Raw genomic sequence first — 23,365 nt, forward strand, 5'->3', positions numbered from 1 at the left:
TCGCTCTTCTCCGCTGCGAGATCACATGGAGCCTGACAGCTTCGTTTTGATTGGAGAGATCGGATTTTGTTGCTCGAATTTATGTTGCTTTCGCCAATTGCTGTGAGCTTACTGAGCATATCAACGTTTTATACGATCAATGCCTTCAGTTCGTCAGGATTTAATTAGTTTTCGATGTCTACACCGAGATTTAAGTTTATGATAATATGCTTAGTTTATGCGTCGATTTTATCTGATATTTGCAGTAGTAGCCAATTACTTGAGACTGTTTGGAATATGTTAAACGAATATGTTAAAGATAAAAAGCACATGAAATTGTGTACTAACTTTGCTCACCAATTGAAGAAAGATAGCATTATATTGCTCCGAAGTATTGTCATGATTTCATTAATTCCATAGCAAGATAGGATGGAGTTCGTAAACAACAAGGCAAAGTCACATATTAGTAATTATTTTCCAAATTAAATTTGTTGAAATTAGCGTGTCTATTATATAAAGTTAAAACTTTTCGTTTTTGTAGTATATATTTTTATTTGTTCTTAAGTCCGCTATTTTGATGACACGATATAAGAAAATATTGAAAATATTTGTAGATCATAACTTGAATGTAAAATTATTTTCGTAATATGGTTCAATATATTTTAGCTCAATATATTTTAGCACATATTCAATTTATGGAGCATGAACAATCTCCATTTCTTCAATTACCAAGCGGACAATTACTTAAAAAATTACCATATTTGTATATTTTTATTTTCTATTATTCCTAATATACGAATTATATGTTTTTACATGTAGAGTGTCTCAGCTAAAAGAGGCCACCTACGATGCTATGAATAATTGTAAACTTAAAGTAACTTTTGCATTTTTATTGATATTTAAACAAAAATTAAAAAAATACTATATTTGTATATTTCTATCACTTTTAATATAAAAATATATAAAATGATGTTTGCCAAAATTTTTGTTTAAACATCGCCAAAAATATAAAAATTATTTTGAGTCTATAATTATTCATGCTCCACTGTACAATAGCATATTAAATCGAAGTGTCCTTATTTCCGAAGCAGCTAAATATAAACATACAGATACACGGACAGAATTCTCTCCGCACCTTGTATAATAAAGTCTGATTTCGAACCGAGGGTGCTATCAACGTTTCAGTGTCCACCAGTTAAGCAGAGAAGATGCTTTCGTCCGGACCGGATCGTCGCCTTCCATTTTCGTTAAATGAACCACGAAAATGAAGAAAGCCAATGGCGATGGTATCGCTCGATCATAGCCGACAATTCTCTATTACTATGTATCCGAGAATCTCGTGCCGGCTGCGTGGTCACCCGAGTTATAAAGGGTATCGCGAAGCTCGATCTATTGTCGGGTTGCTTACGCGAATTCTTAAGAACGTTGCCGGACAACCATTGTTCAGTTAATTCGATACCGGTGTACCGTGAATTTCCTTTGGAATTCAGAACCCACCCTTCGTATCTCGATGGATCAACGATACGGCTGATTCACGGCGTTTGTTTCTATCGTTTGGCTATTAAGTCGCGGCACTGCGGAAATTGCTTTGCTCTTTCTACTTTTATTAAATTACCTTACACTCCGGGGTAGTTCGATTGTTTCGTTGGATTAGAGTTGCGCTATTTTTACCGTGATTGTTAGTGGACAAGCGACTTTATGCATTTTTTGTGTTCAGTTCTTATTGCGGGAGTATATATAAGTATAATTTATAATAAATATAATATATAAATATAATATATTGCGGGAGTATAAGTATGCGGGAGTATAAGTATGCGGGAGAACAGGTGCATATTTATCTCATCCCTAGTTTTATGAAAAATATTTTCCTGGAGAACTTTACTAAAGTTGAATTTAAATAAGAGCAGAGTTAAATCAATACCAACTTTATTATTTCATATAAATAGGAATATTGATTCATATACATTTTACAGTATGCAAACTTGTTAGGTTTTTTATTTAATTCTATTGAAACATTGGGAAGCTTTATTATTTTACTTCAATATGACAAATATATAAGTTACTATTTAGAATTAATAATAGAATAATAAAAATTAATTTATATTAGAATTTTAACTTAGTAGTTGACATTCACTGATATTATTTGATTCCTCCGTTATTTATAAGAAACACAGATTTACTAAAGTGAAAATAACGATCAAATCTTAATGTTAACCCCTTTGCTCTCAAAGCTTTTTAATTCGAAATACAAAACACGTTTTCTAACTTGCAGTATTTTTATTTTACATGATTTATTGCAGGTGATACATGTGAAATTGAAGCTACTGGCACGAACGAAGCTTTTGATAGTATTTTAAATATATACAAAGTTGATAATGTCAAAATTATTTTGTAACGTGGTATAGTAATTTTTATTCGCGCTTTAGAGTCGCCATTTGAGTGTAAAGGGTTAAATATGCAGATGATAATAAGTAATTATTTTAAAGTGTTTTAATCCCTTGCATCACGATTTATTTTCAAAGAAAAATATAAAACTAAAATATTTCTGTTGTTATTTCACATATTTATAAATGTGGACACTATTTCCTTTGTAATAGAACAGATTAATAAAATAATGATAATATTAAATAAAATTTTAAAGTATCCTGTTTAAGTTACAATGAAATTAAGAAAAAAATTTCTAACATAATCAAAATTATTGTGAATAAAATTTACGAACTATTTAAATTTCTTTTTAATAACTTAATTTCAGACAGAAAAAGAAGAGAATGTGTAAATATCATAATTTTTTTTTAACAGTTAGATGAAATTTATATGGTTTTTAACCATTTCAATATGCGTCGCCCATCAAATTCGAGTTTGGCACAGAAGACGTTTGTGAGTGAGCTCGTCATTTCTACTTAAGGAGTTAAAGGAAAAAAATTTTAATCCAAATATTTTCTATGCGACAGATTTCAGAAATTTTTATTGGTACTCACTTTAGGGTTAATTTTAAGAGAGTTCAATAGGATTCTGCAGCTAAAAGGACACTATTTTGTTGAACAGATTTTAATCTGCATGCTAGGAATCGAACTATTTGTGATGCGTTTCAATGACAGTTTCGTTTTGCAATAAACTTGACTTTCTCCAATGCTTTCACCCCGACGACACGTTTCGCCAGGCGAGTGCACGGTCGTCGATCTTCAACGGCGAATCGACCCCCCTACCGGGGTTAAATGCTGATCCATCAGGAGATATCACGAGCAGATACACTTTCTAATAAGCAGGGGTCCAATAATCTGTGCAGTTTCCACATTGCTGCAGCCGTGAAAGATTTGCGAAAGCCAGAAGTTTCTTTCGAATTTAGCTTAATTGTTGAAAACTTGGTTCCTGATTGTTAATGTTAATATACTTCATTTTCATCTGTAGACTTTCCTAGGCGCTACAAATATAACATTCATATCCTAATATTATAATCTAGTTACATTGAAATTTATTGAAATATAAATATATCGAAATTGTAATTTTAGATTAGATTAAGGACTTTGATCTGTGATTTTATTGATATTAATTGTTCCTTGCTTCTTGATCAGAGAATTTTTAAAGTGTCAGTGTTCTAAATTCCAACTAATATTGAATAATAGAAGTCAGGAACTACTTGTATAAATTATAAATATTATAAATACTACCTATTTATTTTTAATAAAATGTTTAAGTAATGGAATTGTAAATAGAAACGAATTGATACAAAAGAGTTGCTTCGGTATAATAGTTTCGTTTCTGTAATCGTTAACAATGACAGGTTCTATCGAGTTGTTTTTAAATCATTGCACATAAGATATGATCGAATAAAAATTGTTCGAATACATAAAATAATCAGATCGTTTGGTAAAGTAAAGAGCGTATATTGAATAATAGTAAATATTAATAGTATTTATCTCTATTATGTAGAAGACTATCTCTACTATGTTGATTTATGTGTGAAACACGTGGACTGGTACGTCAATTTTATATGTTGTCTCCACAGTGCTACAGTTAACTTTGGAAACACGATTAATTTGAATGAATTCGTTTAGATCTCCCACCATTTTTATCATATTGTATGCTTGGATTAAGAAATTTATTCAATTGTTTCGTATGCAAGAGTCTTTATAATTTGAACAACTTTGACACTAACTGTCGCGTCACGTGGGTGACAGAATTATTTACTCAGATTTGAAAATTAACCCCTTGCAGTCGAAGACGTTTCAACTGCAAAATAGAATTGAACACTTACTCTTGCCACATATAAATTTTTAGCAGTTTATTAGATACACACAAATTTAATTAGCGTAAAAGTTGTTTAAAACTACAATGTGGAAAATTTTATTCGTGCCACAGAATCGCCATTCAAGTGTAAAGGATACTATTAAGCTACGCAATGCGTTATAAAATAATTGATGTTACACAACTTAATTCTCAATTTTAGTTTGATTGGATGAAATACTGTAATTTTAAGGTTATCTCAAGATCATGCCAATAATTATTTATTGGTTATTTTATAATAACTGTTTGCGTCTATCACGTTCCAAAAAAACTTTTACATTATCTTTGTTTGTATTTTGAAAACTGTTAAAAGCTTAAATCTTGCACGAGTCGCATGACTTAATTTCCATAAAATGGAAATCTGTAGATCAAAAAAGCTATTTTGGATTTCGAGTTGAAATGTTGTCCAATGCGAAGGGTTGACTTAGGCGTTAAGCCAAAAAACCGTCGAAAATCATACGGAAGCTACTTGGAAAAGGGTCTCAATAGGTTAACGAAGCCTAACCGCTTACCTTTGACAGGTTTATTTGGCGGAGGCCCATCTCGATTCCATGGCGGGTCTCCGTGACCCGAGAACTCCCGAAGTTTGAGGTACGAGATGCTTAGCCTTATTATGGAGGCTTTGTCCAACTGGGAGGTAATAGCCGCCGGTAATGGCAGCATTTTCGCTAACTCGTAGAACTCGAAGTTCTCCTTCCCCCGTCGAGATCTGGCAGCATCTCTGCTCTTCTCCTTGCGCAACTCCAGAATACTGTAACAAAAGAGACGGAGACGAAGGTTAGACGGGGCAGAAGTCGCGTGATTCGGAGAAATCTAATTTATTTGTTTTTGGTTATTCGATCATGTCGCGGGCGATTTTCTCGACGGCTCGAGCAAAAGGTCGAGCTTTTCTATCGTCGTGGACGATTTTCTATTCTCGAACTTCAGTCAACCACAAAGGAGGCGTGAAACAACTATATCTTCGTTCTTGGCAGCAACGTCTCATGGTTTATGTGAGTTTATCGTCAGCATAAATCTTTCTTTCATTTTTCACCGAAGTAAAAATACGCGAACGTATTTCATGCATCAGTTTTTACTTCGCGTATTTCACCGTTTTCGTGTACATTACACGAACGAATTACAGTAAATTCTCCCTAATTGACGCGCGGATTGTACTTCAAAAATGGGCTATTTGGGATGAGGAGATACGATTATTCGAGCCTTACGGCTCGTTTTTATAGTAATCAATTATCAACAACTATAAAAGCGACAAGGCTCGAATAATCGTATCTCCTCTTCCCAAATTATCCATTTTTGTGCACAATCTGAGCATCATTTAGGGAGAATTTACTTTATTGCTATGTTATTTATTCAAAGGTCTCGGTATTTCACCTTATGTTAAATTTAAATATAAAACATTTCTTGGAAAAATAATCTTTAGTCTGTCTCAAAAGCATCAACCACTACAATCGTAAACAATAATCGTTAATGCATCGATGATTAATCCTTAACTAAACATGTGTATATATTGTTCAGTATTTTTATCTTAAAACACTAATAAATGATCGTAAATCGGTAACAATTTTACAAGCATTCTCAGAGACATGTGTTACCAGTAATGGGTTAACGGTGAACATAAATATTAACATTTTCCATTAGGGCTCTCAATTAAACTGTGAATTTTATTTATGGCAAAAACGAACAGATTCTTCTATTGTCTTTTCAAGCTTAATCGCTTGCCGTACCATTGCCTTCATTGTTCCAATAATTAGAAGTTTTTCGATTGCAACAATTCCTAAGAAGAAAGAGGACAATTTACATTTATCGTGTGTCTGCATTTATTGAAATGTTTAAACATTGATGACAAGAAATCAGAATCTTATTCAGACTGAAAATAGCAGAATATCATTCGTATCGAACAGGTTATTACTAGAAATCTCCGTCACATGTCAGACTCGTCAAAGTATGGCAAGGGAGTTAGGGATGTTGTTGCATTATTTTCAAGTATTTTAAGAGAGAAAAAAATATCTCCATCCGAGCTACGTTTCTTGCAGCGAACTGCGACAACTTTCGTTCTGCATGAAGATCCGCAGTCTAGTCATTATTTAAAGAGCGACCCGATCTTCGATATAGGTCATCGATGACTTCGAACGAGTCACGAAACCCCGGTACAAGATTCTTTTTTCGAGGTCGAAGCTTTTACACGTTTACGACAAATTGAAACATGTTGCCGTGGCCGCGCACGGAATAGAAATACGGCACGGTTCCTGCCCGAAATTCAATTATATTCGTTGGTTCCTTAAGGTATTCGTTTCGCGTAATCCTTCTGCAAGGACTCCCGGCACTTGATATGCCGGCAACGAATTAGCTGCTCCGCCGGAATCGTGTTACAGCTATTGACCTAGAGCACGCAGCACCCCTGGCCAATTCTTCCTCTTCGTTCCCGGGATAACAGTTCATGTAGGTTAATCGATTCCGAATGTAGATTCAACCGATTCGAAATTCTGCCGACTCGAACTTCTGCTGACTCGAACTTCGACCGACTCGAGCTTCAACCAATTCTCTTGGCTACAACAGACGAATGTTCGGAATTCAAATTTCTTAGGTGACGTTGTTTAAGTTATTGTTAACAATATGTGCACGTATATGCCTGGGTCATAGCTGACCCTTCATCTGCCGAGTGTTTGTTAAGAATTTTCCACTTTCCAGTCCACGATCGCATGAATGCTGCGCCTCGGTGATGCTAACGAAGAAAAATGTGTCGAAAAGAAACACGTGTAGTACTAGTTTAATTATTTTTAACTACTATTGCCAGTCTGTCAGATCGCTATTTAATTACCTATTAATTTTTATTCGTAATTCTTATTCATAATTGTAAGAAAAATGATAAAAAAGGAATGTTTTTAATACACTTGCTCCTGTTCCATTGAACTTTAATCTCTTCATTAGTTTCGTAAGTCTCAGCCATTAGCATTCCAGTAAGACGTCATTCAAAGTTGTTATGTCACGTTTCAAAATAATTTTATTAATCAAATTTCTTTATATTTATAGAACATTAATGAAGCGTAACTGTTGCGTGAGTCACAAAATTCAATTTCACATGTATAAAAGGCACTATGTTATATAAAATGGATTAGAAAAATTATTTTAAATTTTCCATTAATTTGGCTTCGAGTGCAAAGGGTTAATAGGTGTAGTAATTAAGGTTTAAAAATGCAACACTAATTCGTCATTGTCAATAGCGTTTTTCAACCAGAAATCTACAAACTTGCTTTAAAAATACTGAATCTATACTAGAATATTGTTTTCATGTTTGTACTGGTATGATAAGGTGGGACAATAAGTTACATATATTATATTTGCGACAAACGTTTGTCTTAATAAATTTCGCGACATTAATAACACGAGAGTTTTAAGCAACAATGTGTGCAATACTCAAGCATTGTAATAAGCGTTTCCCATGTCAAAAGTCTGACTAACTGTCTGATCGTACCTTACTGATTCTACTTATGGTGAACATGCGTTGAACTGTCTGACGAATGAAAAATTTAGTTTCTCTTGTGAACACGATTATGTTCCATGGAATGTTCAATTTATCTTCGAAATTAATACTAATTTACTATCTAAATGTTACACAAGTAATATAAAATAATCCAGATTTAAAATTATTTCATGAAGAAACATAATTGTGATATTTTCAAACATGATACTGCTTATTGTGTCATCGATAAAAATATATCAATATTTTGAATTGAATATGAAGAATACGAAGCAACTTTCAGAAAAACTATTATAGAAACAGCAGACTGTAGATGTCACAGTCAACGATGCCTATACAGGTAAAACGTCAATTAACCGAACTAATTAGAGAAACAGAGCTATTTAGACAACAAAAAATTGGGTACAGTGATAAATTAAGACTTCAGTGATTTGTGCATCTTTAATCAAAGTTGCAATCGTTACCATGATTTGTATAATGTAAGTACAAGTGGACGGCTCAGAAGCCAATCACTGTAAGTCCATTAACTTTAAAATTGTGGTAAATAAGGATTTTGTAAGTTAGCTGTAAAAAAATAACAACGCCACTGACAATGCGAAGCACAATTTTTATTATAATTAAATGGAACAAAAATTAATATTGACATTTAAATATTTTAATTAATTTTTTTTATAATTTCTTAATTTTGGTCAGTCATTCTGTGGTCAATATATGTGCTGCTATCTATTGTTTATTTGTGAAGGAATCGATTATATTGTTTTATCGACCTGATCCTATGATAAAGATGTGTAACTCATTTATCACATTCATCATAAAATTGTTAAAGTAATCTAATCTGAATGGTACTTTTAATACGAATATAATATAAAGCAATAAAACTAATACCAAAACTAGATATATTTTGTTTGCGATACTCATTCTAGTCAACATTTAATCAGTTAGCTATTGCAGTCTCTTTGAAAAGTGTGCAAGTTACTGTAATTACACTTTATATGATTGATTTTTCTCACATTTTGTTTACATATAACACTTTTATAAAACATACAATTAACAAATAAAAAATATACAAATAAAGACTACGAAACTAAATAGCCTTCTTAACTAGTTTACTTTTTTTCGTCACGCGAAGAAGTGGCAACAATTCGTGTTTTGACGAATTAATACAAATCTTCAAACACTGCATAATAGAAGAAAAATTACCGATATTTTGTATGCAAGTAATGTAATCAGAGGCCATATTTCATCTCAGTAATTATTCAATTGTCCTCCTTGTATGCACCATCAAAACATTTAACGTATCGCACACTATTTCATTCTGAAAACCATCGCACAACATATAAATTGCAGAATATTGTGCAATAATTACCTCACTAACTTCTATAAGCGATAATATTTTATTTTGCTTTCTCTCGTATTAGCATTTTTTGCACTAAAGGGTTCTTCCCGCGAATAAATTAATGAAATAAAATTAAATGAAAAACTAACTGTTTAGCTAACTGTTTAACACTGGGTTTACGGAACTCGTGAAAATGACAGATCACAGATATTTTAATCTATTATTATTCAGATTGTAACGATACATTTACGAGCTATTTATTCCTTACATGTGTCACTTGCGTCAAATATTACAACAAGACTCCTTAAAAATCAGGATAAACGTCTTATTGTCGCTTTTATAAGCTAATATAAAACATCTGCTTTTAACGCTTCGTTTTAGTGTTAAAGGTTTAACAAATAATACAGACATCGACGGTTCGGAAATTCGAATCGCCATTGAAAGTGCTACATGCATTTATTAAAATAGCAGCGAGTTAATTCACGGTATACGATTTAGGCGAGCGGTATGGAATTTTCGACGGCGAACGTCGCGAGCGGCAAGGTAATCTGTAATCAGCGTGTCGCGCGAGGGAATTCGATTCCGCATTTTCGCCTTATTTTCGCACGTAAAATCACCGGCGGCCGCGAGATTGTGCCACCGGTTACGAGGTGTGTACATCCTGTTTAATATCGAATGTTTCGCGATTTGACGCGGCACGATTCGCAGGAACGAGAGGCGTGGCGGCGGCGCGGCCGCGTCGCCGAGAGCAAACGCGCGGCAAAAGCGACCGCCACCGCTCCGAGGGCATACATTATTCAAACGCTATCATGCCTGTGTTTGCTGACAAGCCAGCGAATGTATCTGGGTGAATGTCGACGTAACATTAACCACGCCCCGTGGACGGCCCCCCGATTCCGGTTTTACATTTTAAACATTAAACGCTGACCAATGGCGAACGTAATCCGCATTATTCGAAACCCGCCCCCCTCCCCCCTCCTCCCTCCAGCGCGGCCGGTTCCCCGGTCATTAACCTTTTGTTAACCAGCGAATCGGCCCCCATCTCGACGCGATACATCGACCGCCGCGTCGCTCTCTATCGAAATTTCAATCGTCGCGATTTCCCGCCACCGTCTCGCCCCGTCCGCTACCAACGAGCTGGAAGGGGCGCGACCATGCAAATGCGTTTTCCATTGAACAGGATGGGATCATCGTCGAAATAATATGTTAATGTTGACGTCGTAAATGATGTACGGTTCATACATGCGCGTCCGACGTTTTACGAAGCGTCGAGTAAATACACTGTTCAACAAAATATATATAGCATAGGCAAATTGATTCTGTGAAAAATCGTCGTAGGATCGTGACTTTTTTTTTTAAATGACAGCTTGAAATTTCTACTTTAACCCGAGAAAGATAACCTACGTCGCAGAGGCGCCTGCGAAGACTGTTGATTTTTGTTAATTTTTCATAGAGGTCTAGTGATTTAAGTTTAAAATTACTTAAAATATAAAAAAATATAATATAAATGCATTTTATTTTTACAATAATGCCAAACCTTTAAAATGACTAGATTAACTTAAATAAATATCCATTGTTAGTATAAAATTGACGCCTTAGAAAAGCATGCGCCTCTGAAGCGTATGGTTATCTTTTACGTACGTTGTCATATGGTTATCTTTCTAGGGTTAAGATAATGTTTCTGGATTTCAAGTTTGATGCGTCCTCGCTATTGTAACTCTTTCGATGTGAGGCCGTGTTCGTCGCAGCGAATGTCGCCAAGTTTGTCAGAATGCACCGTTTTTGTACACATATTTTTCGCGATGCCGTTCGCAGCCGAATGAAGTTTGATTCTTCCCTTTTAATTTCGAAAAGAAGAAACTCGGCTGCGATGTTTTTCGAAGTAAAGTCGAAAAAAAATCGCAGCCATATTTTTTTTTAAATTAAAGGGAGTAGGATTAATCTTCATTCGATTGCAAACGGCATCTCCGAAAAAAAATTGACGAAGTCCGTCATTTAATCATGCCTTCATTTCATTGCTCAGCTTGTTCATTAAAAAAAAACATTGATGATTTAAAAGTAAACGATTTAGTATTAATAACAACAGTTCTAAAATTGCTGGGGGGTTTATTTGGAGGTTAAGACGATTAAAAAATGTAAGAGGAAGAAGGCTATAAGAAGGAATAAATCTATTTTCGGTTCGAGGAGCATTTTTGAGTAACCGAAACTGTATAAGAACTTGCTAAAGTAAAATTATACAAGATGGTAGATACATAAATAAATTCTGTTCGGTGTTGTATAATCCAGTTCGGACCTTGTAGTGTTCAGCCAACGCCTTGACACACATAAAACTGAATATTTTCACGTCTAGTTCGTCATTGATTCGCGCTACGCAATTTATCGCGTGCATACGAAATATTACAATGCTAGACAATCGAGAATTATATTTATTGGAGAATTCTGATCTCCTAACGGCCCTTGTTAAACATTACAAAAGATTAGTTAAGATCGATGCTATGAACTCCCGACTTCATTGTTTACACGTGTTTCAAATTCAAAACGATCAAACCAAATAAAATCTTTAAGCAAACTAATTGAAAACTATTTTTGGAACTATCAAGAAACTTGATACTGTCATTAGCTAACACTTTCATATCTTGAACGATGAAATTTCAACTTCTACTATCGCCTTCATTCTAGATATAGAATATTCCAATATTTTACATCTATTAGAACATGATTGCACATGTTGCTACAAACGTTAATTGAATTAAAATAAAAAATGATTTTCGGAACAAAAAATTGTCATGTATCGAATTTAATTGGCTGGAGAAGAGACCAGTTTTAAACTAATCCTGTAACTAAATGTCGTAGTGAGCATTATAAATAATATTTTACATTTTATTTTTTAAAGATGAAGTTTTTGATGTTTATTTAATTTTATATAGATGTATTACGCAATATTAAACATTATAATATATATTAATTAATATATTATACATTATAACCAAATAAACATAGTAAGAACTCAGAAATTCAATAACAAAAATTTAATCGTCATGTTCGAATATATTATAGCTTCTCAGTTTCTGTTTTATTGATAAATTAACTATGATTTTCTGCAATTGATATTCGGCATTTAACGTGTTAACCCTTTGCACTTGAGCGGCGAATCTGAGGCACCGCTAAAAATTGTTATACCATTTTTCGAAATAATTGTTATATATTGTTGATATATTAAAAAGAGAAAAACTGTTAACACTGCAAGTATTGTACTTTCCAATAGACTAAATTTCATATACATAAAGTGCATTGAATCGTATAAAATGGAAATACCGTAGATCGGAAAACATCTTTTGGATTTCGAATTAGAATAGAGCTTCGACTGCAAAGGGCTAACATTAAATTTACGAAGCATTAAAAGTAGCTGTTTCATACTAGTTAATTAAAATATCTATTCTGATTTTTAACGAGTGTTACCGTAATATTGTTACGGCGTCTTGTCCAAATCAAGTCGCTGTAATGTGAAACTGCCCTGTTGTGAACAACTCCTTAAAAAATAATAGAAAATAGGGATTGCCACGGAAGAGTGTTACCAACGGACAATCGAAGAGTCGAGATCGGACTGTCGAACGAGCAACATTTCAAATTGAAAGATCTGAATTGTAATTGTATCGAGTTGTGTTATAGTTTGAATATTGTAAATAAAATGCCGCGGCGCGAGAGAAACGGAGTGATTCGCAACATTATATTTGCCGCAAGTAACACGTATATTGAATAAATAACTCGCCAATGTACGTTTGCAATCTGAATGACTATAAATATTAAAAAATTATCGACCCATCGTTTTGACGTGTTCCATAAGCCCAGTGTTAAGTTTCACACGTTTCATCTCGAAAATTATAAAGAAATGATCGTATTCCGCCACCCAGCTCGATCACGCTTCGGACGAACAGTTGATTGCAGCAATCGACCAAAAGTGGTGCTTCGGAGCACTAGAAAAAAGGAACTCGAGGGCAATTAAGTGAGCCATTAGTCGGTCGAAAGGGTTGAAAACAAGATGGGACTTTTATTAGGCAGCTATCGCGCTTAACGGCTGTAAAACGACGCTGCTCCCGCTGTTCATCCCTTTCGTTGATCGGCGGGGAACCTGATCCGGAACGACGTCGACCTATTATTATACACCAGCACGGGAGTCAAAAGTCGTAAAAACCGGCGCAAGGAGGGGGAGGGGAAAGCTGTCCGTGGACGAGCCGCTATCCGGCCACCGTCTTGTTTTCGTGTTTTACAAGGGGGTCCCGGTGACTTTCGAGCCTCCTTCCGCAACGACCGCTCGGTTACAGGGCTCTTCTCTAGTCCCACAGGGACAATCACAGACGCTCCTTCCCCTTCCGGTGCTCCTCGTACGCCCCCGCCAACGAGAGGACCGCGCCAACTCGAAAACACACCGTCGCGTCGCGTCGCGTCGGAACGAAATTTCATTTGCCGCCGATGCCGGCCACGCGATTCTTTCTCTCGTTAAAGTAATCCCGAGGTGCAATTTAAAGTTCGACTGACTGGGATCCCGAAGTTCCTTGCGCGTCTTCGGATAGGGGATTCCCGTCACGGATGTCTCGCGTGGTAACTACGTACCGCCGCGAAATAGCGGATTGCGGAGCTTCTGTTGCGAGTTCAGCTCCCTGCGACCCGGTATCGTTTGAATGAATTCTTGCCAGTTCGGATGGCGAATCCCCGTGAACGATTTAGGTAAAAGTACCTATAATGGAACGCTTTTCAGGGAGTATATGGTTATCATCGATTTTATTACAACTGAAAAGTGTTATTGATGAATATAGCGGGGCCGGTTACCGTGCGGTGACCAATTGCTGTGCCTTTAGTTTGTTTTGGGGGATTATTAACTTTCTATTTATCGATTAAGGCATATTAAATGTTTGTATTCGAAAATAGACACTATTAAAGAATTAGGAAATTTAATATTTCTTATTCGATAAATATAAAGTTAATTATATTTACGAAAACGAAGCAAAGGCGCAGCAAAATGTTTCCATCGTGCCACAATACGTATAACAATGCGTAGTTTGTCCTTACTGAAAACAAATTCAATGGACAATTACTCGTTCCAAAATTTAAAGATACAATCAAACGAGTATTAATTGTAATTTTTAGTTTTACAAAAATACTCAATGTTTGCTTTTCTTGTGCGAACTTATTAAAAATGCTTAAAATGAATTTTTTGGATTTCTACTCCTTTGAAAGGAGACATAACGTACGGGCATTGATTGTAAATCCTCTGAGTCGATTTTTAAGTCCTCACCCCTACTACAAGGATAGTTACAGGGCGAAATCGGATTAAGGGATGATTGCGCTATTTCTTCTGTTCTACTGAACGGAAAATTCCGAAAAAATTCACGAATCTTCTATTTCGCGTGGCACAAAGCTCCGAATTTTTTCCAAATTTTTAGATGTAAAATCAATTGCTTTTTAAATTTCATCAAGCGTGGAGTCACAACATTACATTCGCAGATGCTATTATAATTTGACTCTGCAATCGCTCAACGAACGGCTCGGCGAACTCGATGTTTGCGAAAGAAATGAATCAACTCCATTGAGCAAGTTCAAACGATTTCACCTGTAAAATAAATAAAGTCCGAGGTCCGTGCGCGTTTCCAGACAACGCGTACTCCCGAGAGACACACTCGTTGAAAAAAGAATCGAGCCGCTGTCTGTCAAAAGCAAAACGTGTCGTGGTACGGAACACCGTGTCGGTGCTGGTTAAAGTTGTCCGACGAGCAATAAACAAACGTACGATTTTGTTTTTTATCGCTCGTATCGGTTCAGGGGTTCCGATGGAATTTCGGATACGGAGAGACGGTCTCGCGCCGCGGACTTTTTTACGATGGCGAATGCAGAAACGAGCGTGGCGGTACGTGCATCGCATGTGGGACCGTATGCAACGATGCTTACTAAAATGCGGGCACTTTGTCGTGAGTTACGTCAAATGGTGGCTCCGCGACGGATTGGACCTTCTCATTGTTAAAACGCGGAGCGTCCGGCGCGGCGGAATCGTCATTGGCAACTCGGACAGTTTTGTCTATCGTTTCGCCGCTAACGAGTCATATTCGTAAAACGTTTAACGTCGACTTTGATGTCAAAATTTTCGCATCTGCGATACGATCGGGCATACTGGAGAGAGAGAGTTTTTGTCCGCTGCTGGACGCGAGGTATTGTATCGGACGGAATATTATTTAAACAACGTTACTTAATCCTCGGATGACGGACCATTTTTACAACAGTACTGTCGACGATGTTTATAACAATTTCAAGCCTTATTCAACAATTTTTCGAAATATATTTTCTGGAGATATTCCTTGCAAACTTATTGACCTTTCTATTGTTCCTAATATAACAGCGATTTCTTTGATTTAATTGTCGAAAATTGAATAATTAAGTGAACGATGTAAATACTTTGGTTCAAAATTGACCCGGTTACCGCTTTGCGATGGCAAGGAAATTACCAAATGAGAACGAAATTACCAATTGTATTTGTGTATAATTTAAGGATTTCTGAACTGATACTTTGATGATAGTTATTTTGTAAAACGTATTTTTAGAAAGTTTAAAATTATACTATATACAATTGACGAGATGTAGAAATGCAATTCATGTTTTAATAATTAAAAACTACATCAGGAAAATTTTCTCTTCAGACGTATTCATAGAACATTCACAAATCTACTGTTCAATATTCGTGTACGTACGAGATTTATTAAAAATATCTCAGGATGGAAAATATGTAATCCAGCCTTTACTAATATAAAACGGATGGATTGAAGCTTTTCCTTTCTTTTGTACGTACATTTTCATAATCATTTTCTATATTTAATATGACTTGTAGAAATCCAGAAAAATGTCAGTTCAACTGATTCTCTATTTGTTTTTTGATTGGAGAAGGTGTAGTAAAAAGAGTATGTGTCTTTTTTTAGTGTCTACAAATCAAAGAATGAGTTAGACGATACAATTGGACGGTGTACGTATTCATTTGAAAATTATTACTTATTAATTTGAATTGCAAAAATCTTAATTCTTATTCGCGAATACGTTATATGCTAATGCAACGAAATGGATGACACCTTTTGAAAAGAGAGAATCATGGGTTTATTACATTAAAAAATAGTTTGAATACCTTGGATTATTGTTAGGAAGTAACTGTACCGAAATTACTATACAAGGATACATATAGTCGTAAAATTCAGCTATTCTATAAACAATTCACATGAATAGTAGCATTCGACATAGGTATGGGCGTTACTTTCAACATAAACATCTTTAGAGTTCCAGCTAGCCCAATTCCATTTAGACTTCTGTCCCACGTAGATACAATAAATCAGTTTCGAAAGCCTGAAGAATACAGATTGTAGTACGAAAGTGAGATAGCTCGCGCTACAACATTTTGCGAAACCTGCAAAGAACAATTATTTTTGTGTATACCGTGTTTTAATAATATTTATTAATATCCTTTTTGGTAAGAAGTAATATTTACATATATTCTTCTATGAACTCCAAATTGTTTAAAATTTAAGAATATAATTTTGTAAATTGTACGACGTCAGTCACGCGGACTGACATGGCGCTTAACGAGTTACAGTAAAGTCTCCTTAATTAACGTTCAACTTCTACACAAAAATGGACAATTTGGGAAGAGTTGATACGATGATTCGAGCCTTCTCTTCCCAAATTGTCAATTTCTGTTTCCAAGCTGTGCGTCGATTAGTGAGAATTTACTGTAATAGGAGGTTGGACGCTACAACTTCTAATCGTTAGTTTTTCAAAACTAATTGGACGTCTGGGAAACCGCCGTTGCAAGAATTCCCCGAGAGCCCCGGGACCTAATGATTCTTTTCAGTAAAAATCATTGAATTCCTTTCTCCCCGAAGAAATCCTCGAACGGTGCAGATCAAAACAATCAGCCCCACCCGGGCCCGCTGAAAATCCAGAAAACGATCGTCTCGATGACCAAGAGAATCGAGCCGGTGCGGTCGGCGAAGTTGCCGGGTCACGGAGCGCGGGCCAAAGTGCGATTAGAGCGTCTTCCGCTGCTGATTGTGCAAAGATAAAGGAAACAGAGGGTGGCCGTCAGCGCGTGGGTGGTTGCGGAAGGCGCTAGGACAAGGGCCGCGTTCGTTTCGGGTCCGTTTCCCAAGAGGTCGGTCGAGGTCGAGAGGAAAGTGCGGAGAAGGAGGATCAGCCGGGCGTCTGCAGACGTGCGAAAATAAAATTACGCCCAACTTTCGGTCAAATTTGTTGAAATTGGGCGGCGGCGTGGCAAGTGGAGCAGGGCAAGGGCTCTCGCGGTTCCCGCGGGACACGGGATAGAAGAGGTCCCTCGCGCAACTGTCGGTATGGCTATATCTGCAGCCATATCGTTGAAGGGTGGCAACACGCCTTGGACACATAAGGATCCTCGTGCTCGCCGTGCTAAGTGCCGGCCATCAATAATTCAGCAGCGGACCCTGACGAGGTTACCGGCGTTCCTTTCGATCGGCGCCCGCGCGTCCCTGGATTTTTCATCCGACAACTTCCACCTGATGGGGAATTATTAATGACGACGAAGAAAAAAAAGGGTGCTGCGACGATTGCCGAGCCACGGCGAGGATCCAAGGGTGGCGTGAACTTTTGTCTCGTTGTTTTGATTTGAACGTGTTTGGGTACGGTTGTGTTCGAGCGATGAAGGGGAAGAGTGTCGATGGGAGCTAAGAATCGAAATTGGGGATCTCGATTTTAAACGGGTATTGCGTATATGCGTGTACACGTTTAGTTAATATATCCGTGTATTAAACCGTGTACAGTAATTTCTCCCTAATTCGCGCTCAGATTGCGCCCAAAAATCGACAATTTGGGAAAAGGAGATACGATTATTTTTATAGTTACCGATTGTCAACAACTATAAAAACGTGACGCAAGGCTCGAATAATCGTATGTCCTCTTCTCAAATTGTCCATTTTTGTGCGCAATCTGAGCGCGAATTAGGGAGAAATTACTGTACTTCTTAGTACGCTTGCAATTAATGTATCCGTGATTTAATTCGTTCAGAAAGTGAACACTTTAGTTTTCTTTATCAAATCAGATTTTATTAATTAAGTAAAGCTACTTTTTTAATAACTCGCAATCGTTTCTTTTGATTTATTTCTTCATCTATTTTTACTCTTTTGTCTCAACAAACAATAACATTCATTTTTATTATGTGTCTCTGCGAAATTAAAAAAATCTTATTGTTATACTTTTTGAACGAATTAAAACACGGATTCATTAACTAAACGTTGACTGTTTATTTCCAAATTCGTGCACTCGTGTACCGATGTATTAAAAAGTACACTGGTTAATACACGGACATATTAACTACACGTGTGCACGTGTGGATTTTATGTATTTATAGTAGAATTTAGTAGATCGAAATAAAGAAGGAGGAAACATTTAAGGAATTTCAAGATACTGTTGTATAATTAGGTTTAACTAAATAATATCGTTAAGAAAAGAAATAAATGTCTATGGTACTATGGTTAATGTCTATGGTTAATTAAAAGTTTTATGTCGCATAACTGCATAGTTATCAGCGACGAGGACGTATGTGATTAAAATATTGCTTTCAGGAGTCTGGTTTTTTAAGAAATTTGGGTAGGTCTAGTATTTTATCCTTGTCAAGGTTATCTTTCAGTGTGTTTCGTATTTTGTATTTTTCACGTAAATCATTATGTTTTGAATTTTATGCATTTATGACAAAAATTTGTAAATTGAATTAAAAACAGTGAAGATATTACAAGAATTTAAATATATTCTTGGATTACGTTCAACTCAACATTGATATCATTGAGAGAAGAAGTAAATGTCTATGCAGCTTATGCGTCTTGTAATCAATGTAGACAATTTTTATCTTGCATAAGAATCCGCAGTTTAATTATTATTATTAGACGATGGGTTATGTTGCACATAAATGTGTCAAACAAAACAGTGGAAACATTAGAGGTAGGCCGAATATAAAAACATGAGCACAGTATTACAAAGTAATTAAAATTGTTAACAGGAAAAATTAATTTCTAATTTAAGCTAATTACTACACATATAAAATTCTCAATATTAATCGAAAATATAATTCACGTTTTGTTTTAGGATAGTTTTTGATCTACTGATCCATTTTTCAAATTCATTTTTGGAAATGTTTACAAGTTCTGAATGAAACTGTTTAATAATTAATTTCGTTTTGGTCATATAAATCAGAACCAATGTTAACACTTTCTATAAAATTCGAGAGAGTGTTCACTTTCTGTCAAATAATTCTTAGTTGCAGTTATGGCAATGTAGCGGATAACTATAACAAGGCAGGTAATTAATATTCATGCGTCGAAATAGCTAAATACCGAACGAAATATTTCAGTAGAAAACGCGATCATTAATCAGACACAGAGAAACTCATTGCCAGGTTGAACGAACGTCGTGGTACTAGTGGTGAATCATTCCTCGAAGAACTTGACATATGAATGTTAAACTTTCACATTGTTTAGGAAATTGATTGTCAAAAATTATAATATGTTTACAGAATCTTAGTTTATTAGATACAAGATTTCGTACATTTAAAACATGTAAAAATTTTAATATTATTTTTAACATTCCATAATATGGAGTTTTATATGTATGAAGTACAAATGTTTACAGAAAGTTAAGAAATCATGTCAGAATGTTACAAATAATATCAAAACATTTACACGTTTTAAATGTATGAATTATTGCAATCTAATTGTATCTGACATGAAACTACGACTCTGTGTTTATTAAAAACGTCAGCTCCTTCAAGGATTGAAAAAGGTTAACAATAATTCCAGAAATGTATTCCGTATTAGAGATCTTTGAAATTGAAAATCGCTTTTCAGAAAGGAAAATTGCGAATCCTTTTGAAACAGTTTTCGAATAGCATTGTTCAATCCACAGCAAGGCGTGCGTAATGACATTCGACGGCCGTGGAAATCGGTTCCGTCGATAGTTCCGACCCCGAAAGCGTTTCCTGCGCGGCGGGAGAGCGTTTCGATACATAATAATCGCGAGAAAGAGGCGGCAATTAGCAGGCATCGGGGGAATTATGATGGCCGCGGTAGGCCGAGTAAGTGCGCCGGCTAATTCAATTAAACAATTCATTTGCTGGTCCGAAGCACCACCTGAGGGCACGTCCCATTCCGTCCGCGCCTCTCGCCTCGTGTCCGTGTGTTCGATCACAAGCCCGCGCCGATATGGAGGAGTGAACGTGAGCTGGAGAAGGACCAAACGGCCGAGAGAGCTCCCTGCCTATTCCCTGGAGAGCCGTAGCCTCGTGCTACAATACAATGCTCCTAATGTTACGGCTCCAGTTTCGACATAATTTTCTTCCGCGGCCCTTTCGGCTATCGGATGCCTAAGCTTTTGTAGCACTTCGACAAAGAAAATGTCATTTCCGGTGGCCGCTCGATAACGAGCCCCGAGAGGAGGGACTGGTGGACATATTACGTTGCGATATATTGTGCCGCTTTGCGTAAACCAACGTTTGTTATTTACGCCTTCGACGAGCATTCTTTGCGATTTTTACCAAGTGAGAATTTACTGAACTCGACGAAACGGTTAACCTAGACTTTATGTGTTAGTTGCTGTTGTTTATGTATGTTGAAACACAATTATTGTTGGAAGCACAATTTCTGTTGTTCATGTGTGTTAAACTACAATTTCTATTGTTCACATATATATAAAAACACAATTTTTGTTGTTCATGTATGTTAAAATACAATTTCTGTTGTTCGTGTATATCAAAACACAATTTTTGTAGTTCATGTATTTCAAGATACAATTTTTCTTGTATATTAAAAGTCAAATTCTGTTGTTCACGTATATTCAGAGGCAATTTCTGTTGTTTTTGTATATTAAAAGATAATTTTTGTTGTTCATGAATATATCAAAACACAATTTTTTGATCTGTTCAAGATAGAGTAGTTATTATGGTAGTATTGTAGTAAAAACAGATATATAGATAGAATCAAAACTATGTATACAAAAGGATGCATTTTGCAGTTGCTAATTTCATTTTCTTAGGGGATGTTCATAAACAGACTACGAATATTACGTACTTATGCTGTGAACGAGCACATCAAATGAAAAACGTAGAAGCATTTTACGAATTGAAAACACTTTTTGCAATTAACAACTGAAGTTCGAGTAACTCTTACAATGTTCAATAATTCTAAAATAATACAGCTAGACAATAAATACTAGACAATAAATATTTCTAGAGTGAAAACAGAACGCTATGAAATCTGTATGAATACTTTAGAAAGACAGTCGTGGGTTTAATACAGTCCCTCGCTGGTAGACAGCTATAAAAAGGAACATTTGCAAATAAGATTATTCCATTCCTTATTTTACGTTTACCCCTTCCATCGATGTAAAATCAAATCGGAAGTGAAGTGCACTGTAGGCAAATTAAACGAAATGCAACGAAACGACCACACGTCCACAAAAACTGAAAAAGGTCAAAGTAATAGATTTCATAACAATAGTCGCGGTACAATAACATGCCGACTTTCCCAGAACCAGTAGCGTTTTCGTCATTCCCGGATCATTCACGAAAGTCCAGCGTGCGCCGTCGTCCTGATCCCGTAGGGCAACCTGGATCGCAGTTCCCCTAAGTCGAGGTTCAGCGGCGCTCACGTGAACGGACGGGCACAAAGGAGCCCGCTTTCGGAAAAATATTTTGTACACGAGGCGGTGTCTCAATGAAACCCTTCCACCGGCGGTGAAGAAAGCGAGCATGAGGTAGACAAGAGGGGGAACGGAGGCGGGGAGGCAGGAGGAGAGGAAAAAGAGACAATACGATAACCACTAAATTATCCCAGCACATCCGGCGATGTAAATCACGAGGACTCGCGCATGTGTGCCTCGGAGAAGCAGGAAGATGGAAAACGGAGAGAGAGAGAGAGAGAGAGAGAGAGGGAGACAAAAAAAAAGAAATCGAGAAGACGACGGAGGATAGAAAAAGCGCGGAGCGTAGGCAAAGAGAAGGGAATCGGACGGAAAAAGACAGAGGAGCCGGATAGAGAGACAGAGGGAAGTTGGTTCTTGATGACGCGCAGATAAGGGAGGGCTTAAAGTCTACGTGATGTGCTTCCCGATGTGTCCGAGCGGAGGTCGAGCCTGAGAACTTTCGGTAAACGTACCCGGAGACTCGGACGGAACGTAGCTTCCCTCAGCCGGAAGAACCCCTTTTGCATTTTCGATGGTACAACAGTCGGGACACGCTCGATACTTAATCGCTCGGCACTGACCTCCGAAAACTCGCCACCGGTGGCGCGGCTGGCTTCAACCCCACGGATCCGGGTGTCATCGTAATGTGCGGCTCTGGTTCAGAAAGTTACGGGCTTTTCTAATCACCAGTGGTTCCCCTTTAGTTGCAGAAGGAGAATTTTCTGTGCACAGCAACCTTAGGTCTCAAACAAGCCCTAGGTAGTCTAAGTTAGCTCTAGCAGTTAGCCTTAGATAGTCTAAAGTTAGCTTTAGTAGCTAAATCTAGCCCTAGGTAGTCTAAAGCCAGCCCTAGATAGCCTGGAGCTAAACCCTATGTAACCTAAAGCTAACTCTAAGTAGACTAAAGAGTCTTAGATAACCCTAAATAGTCAAATGCTAGCCCTAAGTAGCTTTCTCTAGAACAGCTTCTTCAGGTAATGAACAACGAGATACAACATTTATTTTATTGTCACGAATGCCTTTAAAGTTGATAGCGAAGAACCAATCTTGTTTTAGTGAATCTAGTATTCCTTAACATGGCAGTATACACATGGGGGTCTAATGGAGTCCAACCATCAAGAAGCCTTATCTTCCCCCTCCCCTTCTCGTATTTATATTATATTAATTATATTATACTGTTTGATTACACTAATTTAAATAAAGAGACATAAAATATATACAGATATTCATAACATAATATGATATTCAGAAGTTCAACTTGTTCAAGTTGTACTGCTGGATTAAAAGTGTTTTAAACAAATAACTATGTGAACAGAGAAGTTACTCAACTATAAATCTCAAAAACCTAAATCCAACTGTGTGAACAGAGAAGTTGGATTTAGGATTTCGAGATTTGCAATTGAGTGAGTACTTGAATTTTATAACGAGAAATGTCAAAATTTAAGAAAAGTGTCGAAAGATTTAAGAACAGAACAAGTATAATAATAATATAACAATATAATGAACAGTAAAGGTCATCAATAAGTGGCGGCACAGATTACAACGATCGTCTGCTA

The 23,365-nt window shown here is 36.4% G+C and overlaps 1 protein-coding gene across 5 annotated transcripts in view; it reads right to left on the reverse strand.

Moving 5' to 3' along the window:
* The window catches only part of LOC117222438 (protein trachealess), a 316,876-nt gene that overhangs the window by 22,753 nt on the left and 270,758 nt on the right, over positions 1-23,365 (reverse strand). For all 5 annotated transcript variants that reach the window (XM_033474131.2, XM_033474130.2, XM_033474129.2 and 2 more), the window contains one exon: positions 4,776-5,014. In XM_033474131.2, the coding sequence (XP_033330022.1) occupies positions 4,776-5,014 (239 nt within the window). The remainder of the gene's footprint in view (positions 1-4,775; positions 5,015-23,365) is intronic.

The sequence above is a fragment of the Megalopta genalis genome, chromosome 5, assembly GCF_051020955.1.
Source record: "Megalopta genalis isolate 19385.01 chromosome 5, iyMegGena1_principal, whole genome shotgun sequence".
Taxonomy (NCBI): domain Eukaryota; kingdom Metazoa; phylum Arthropoda; class Insecta; order Hymenoptera; family Halictidae; genus Megalopta; species Megalopta genalis.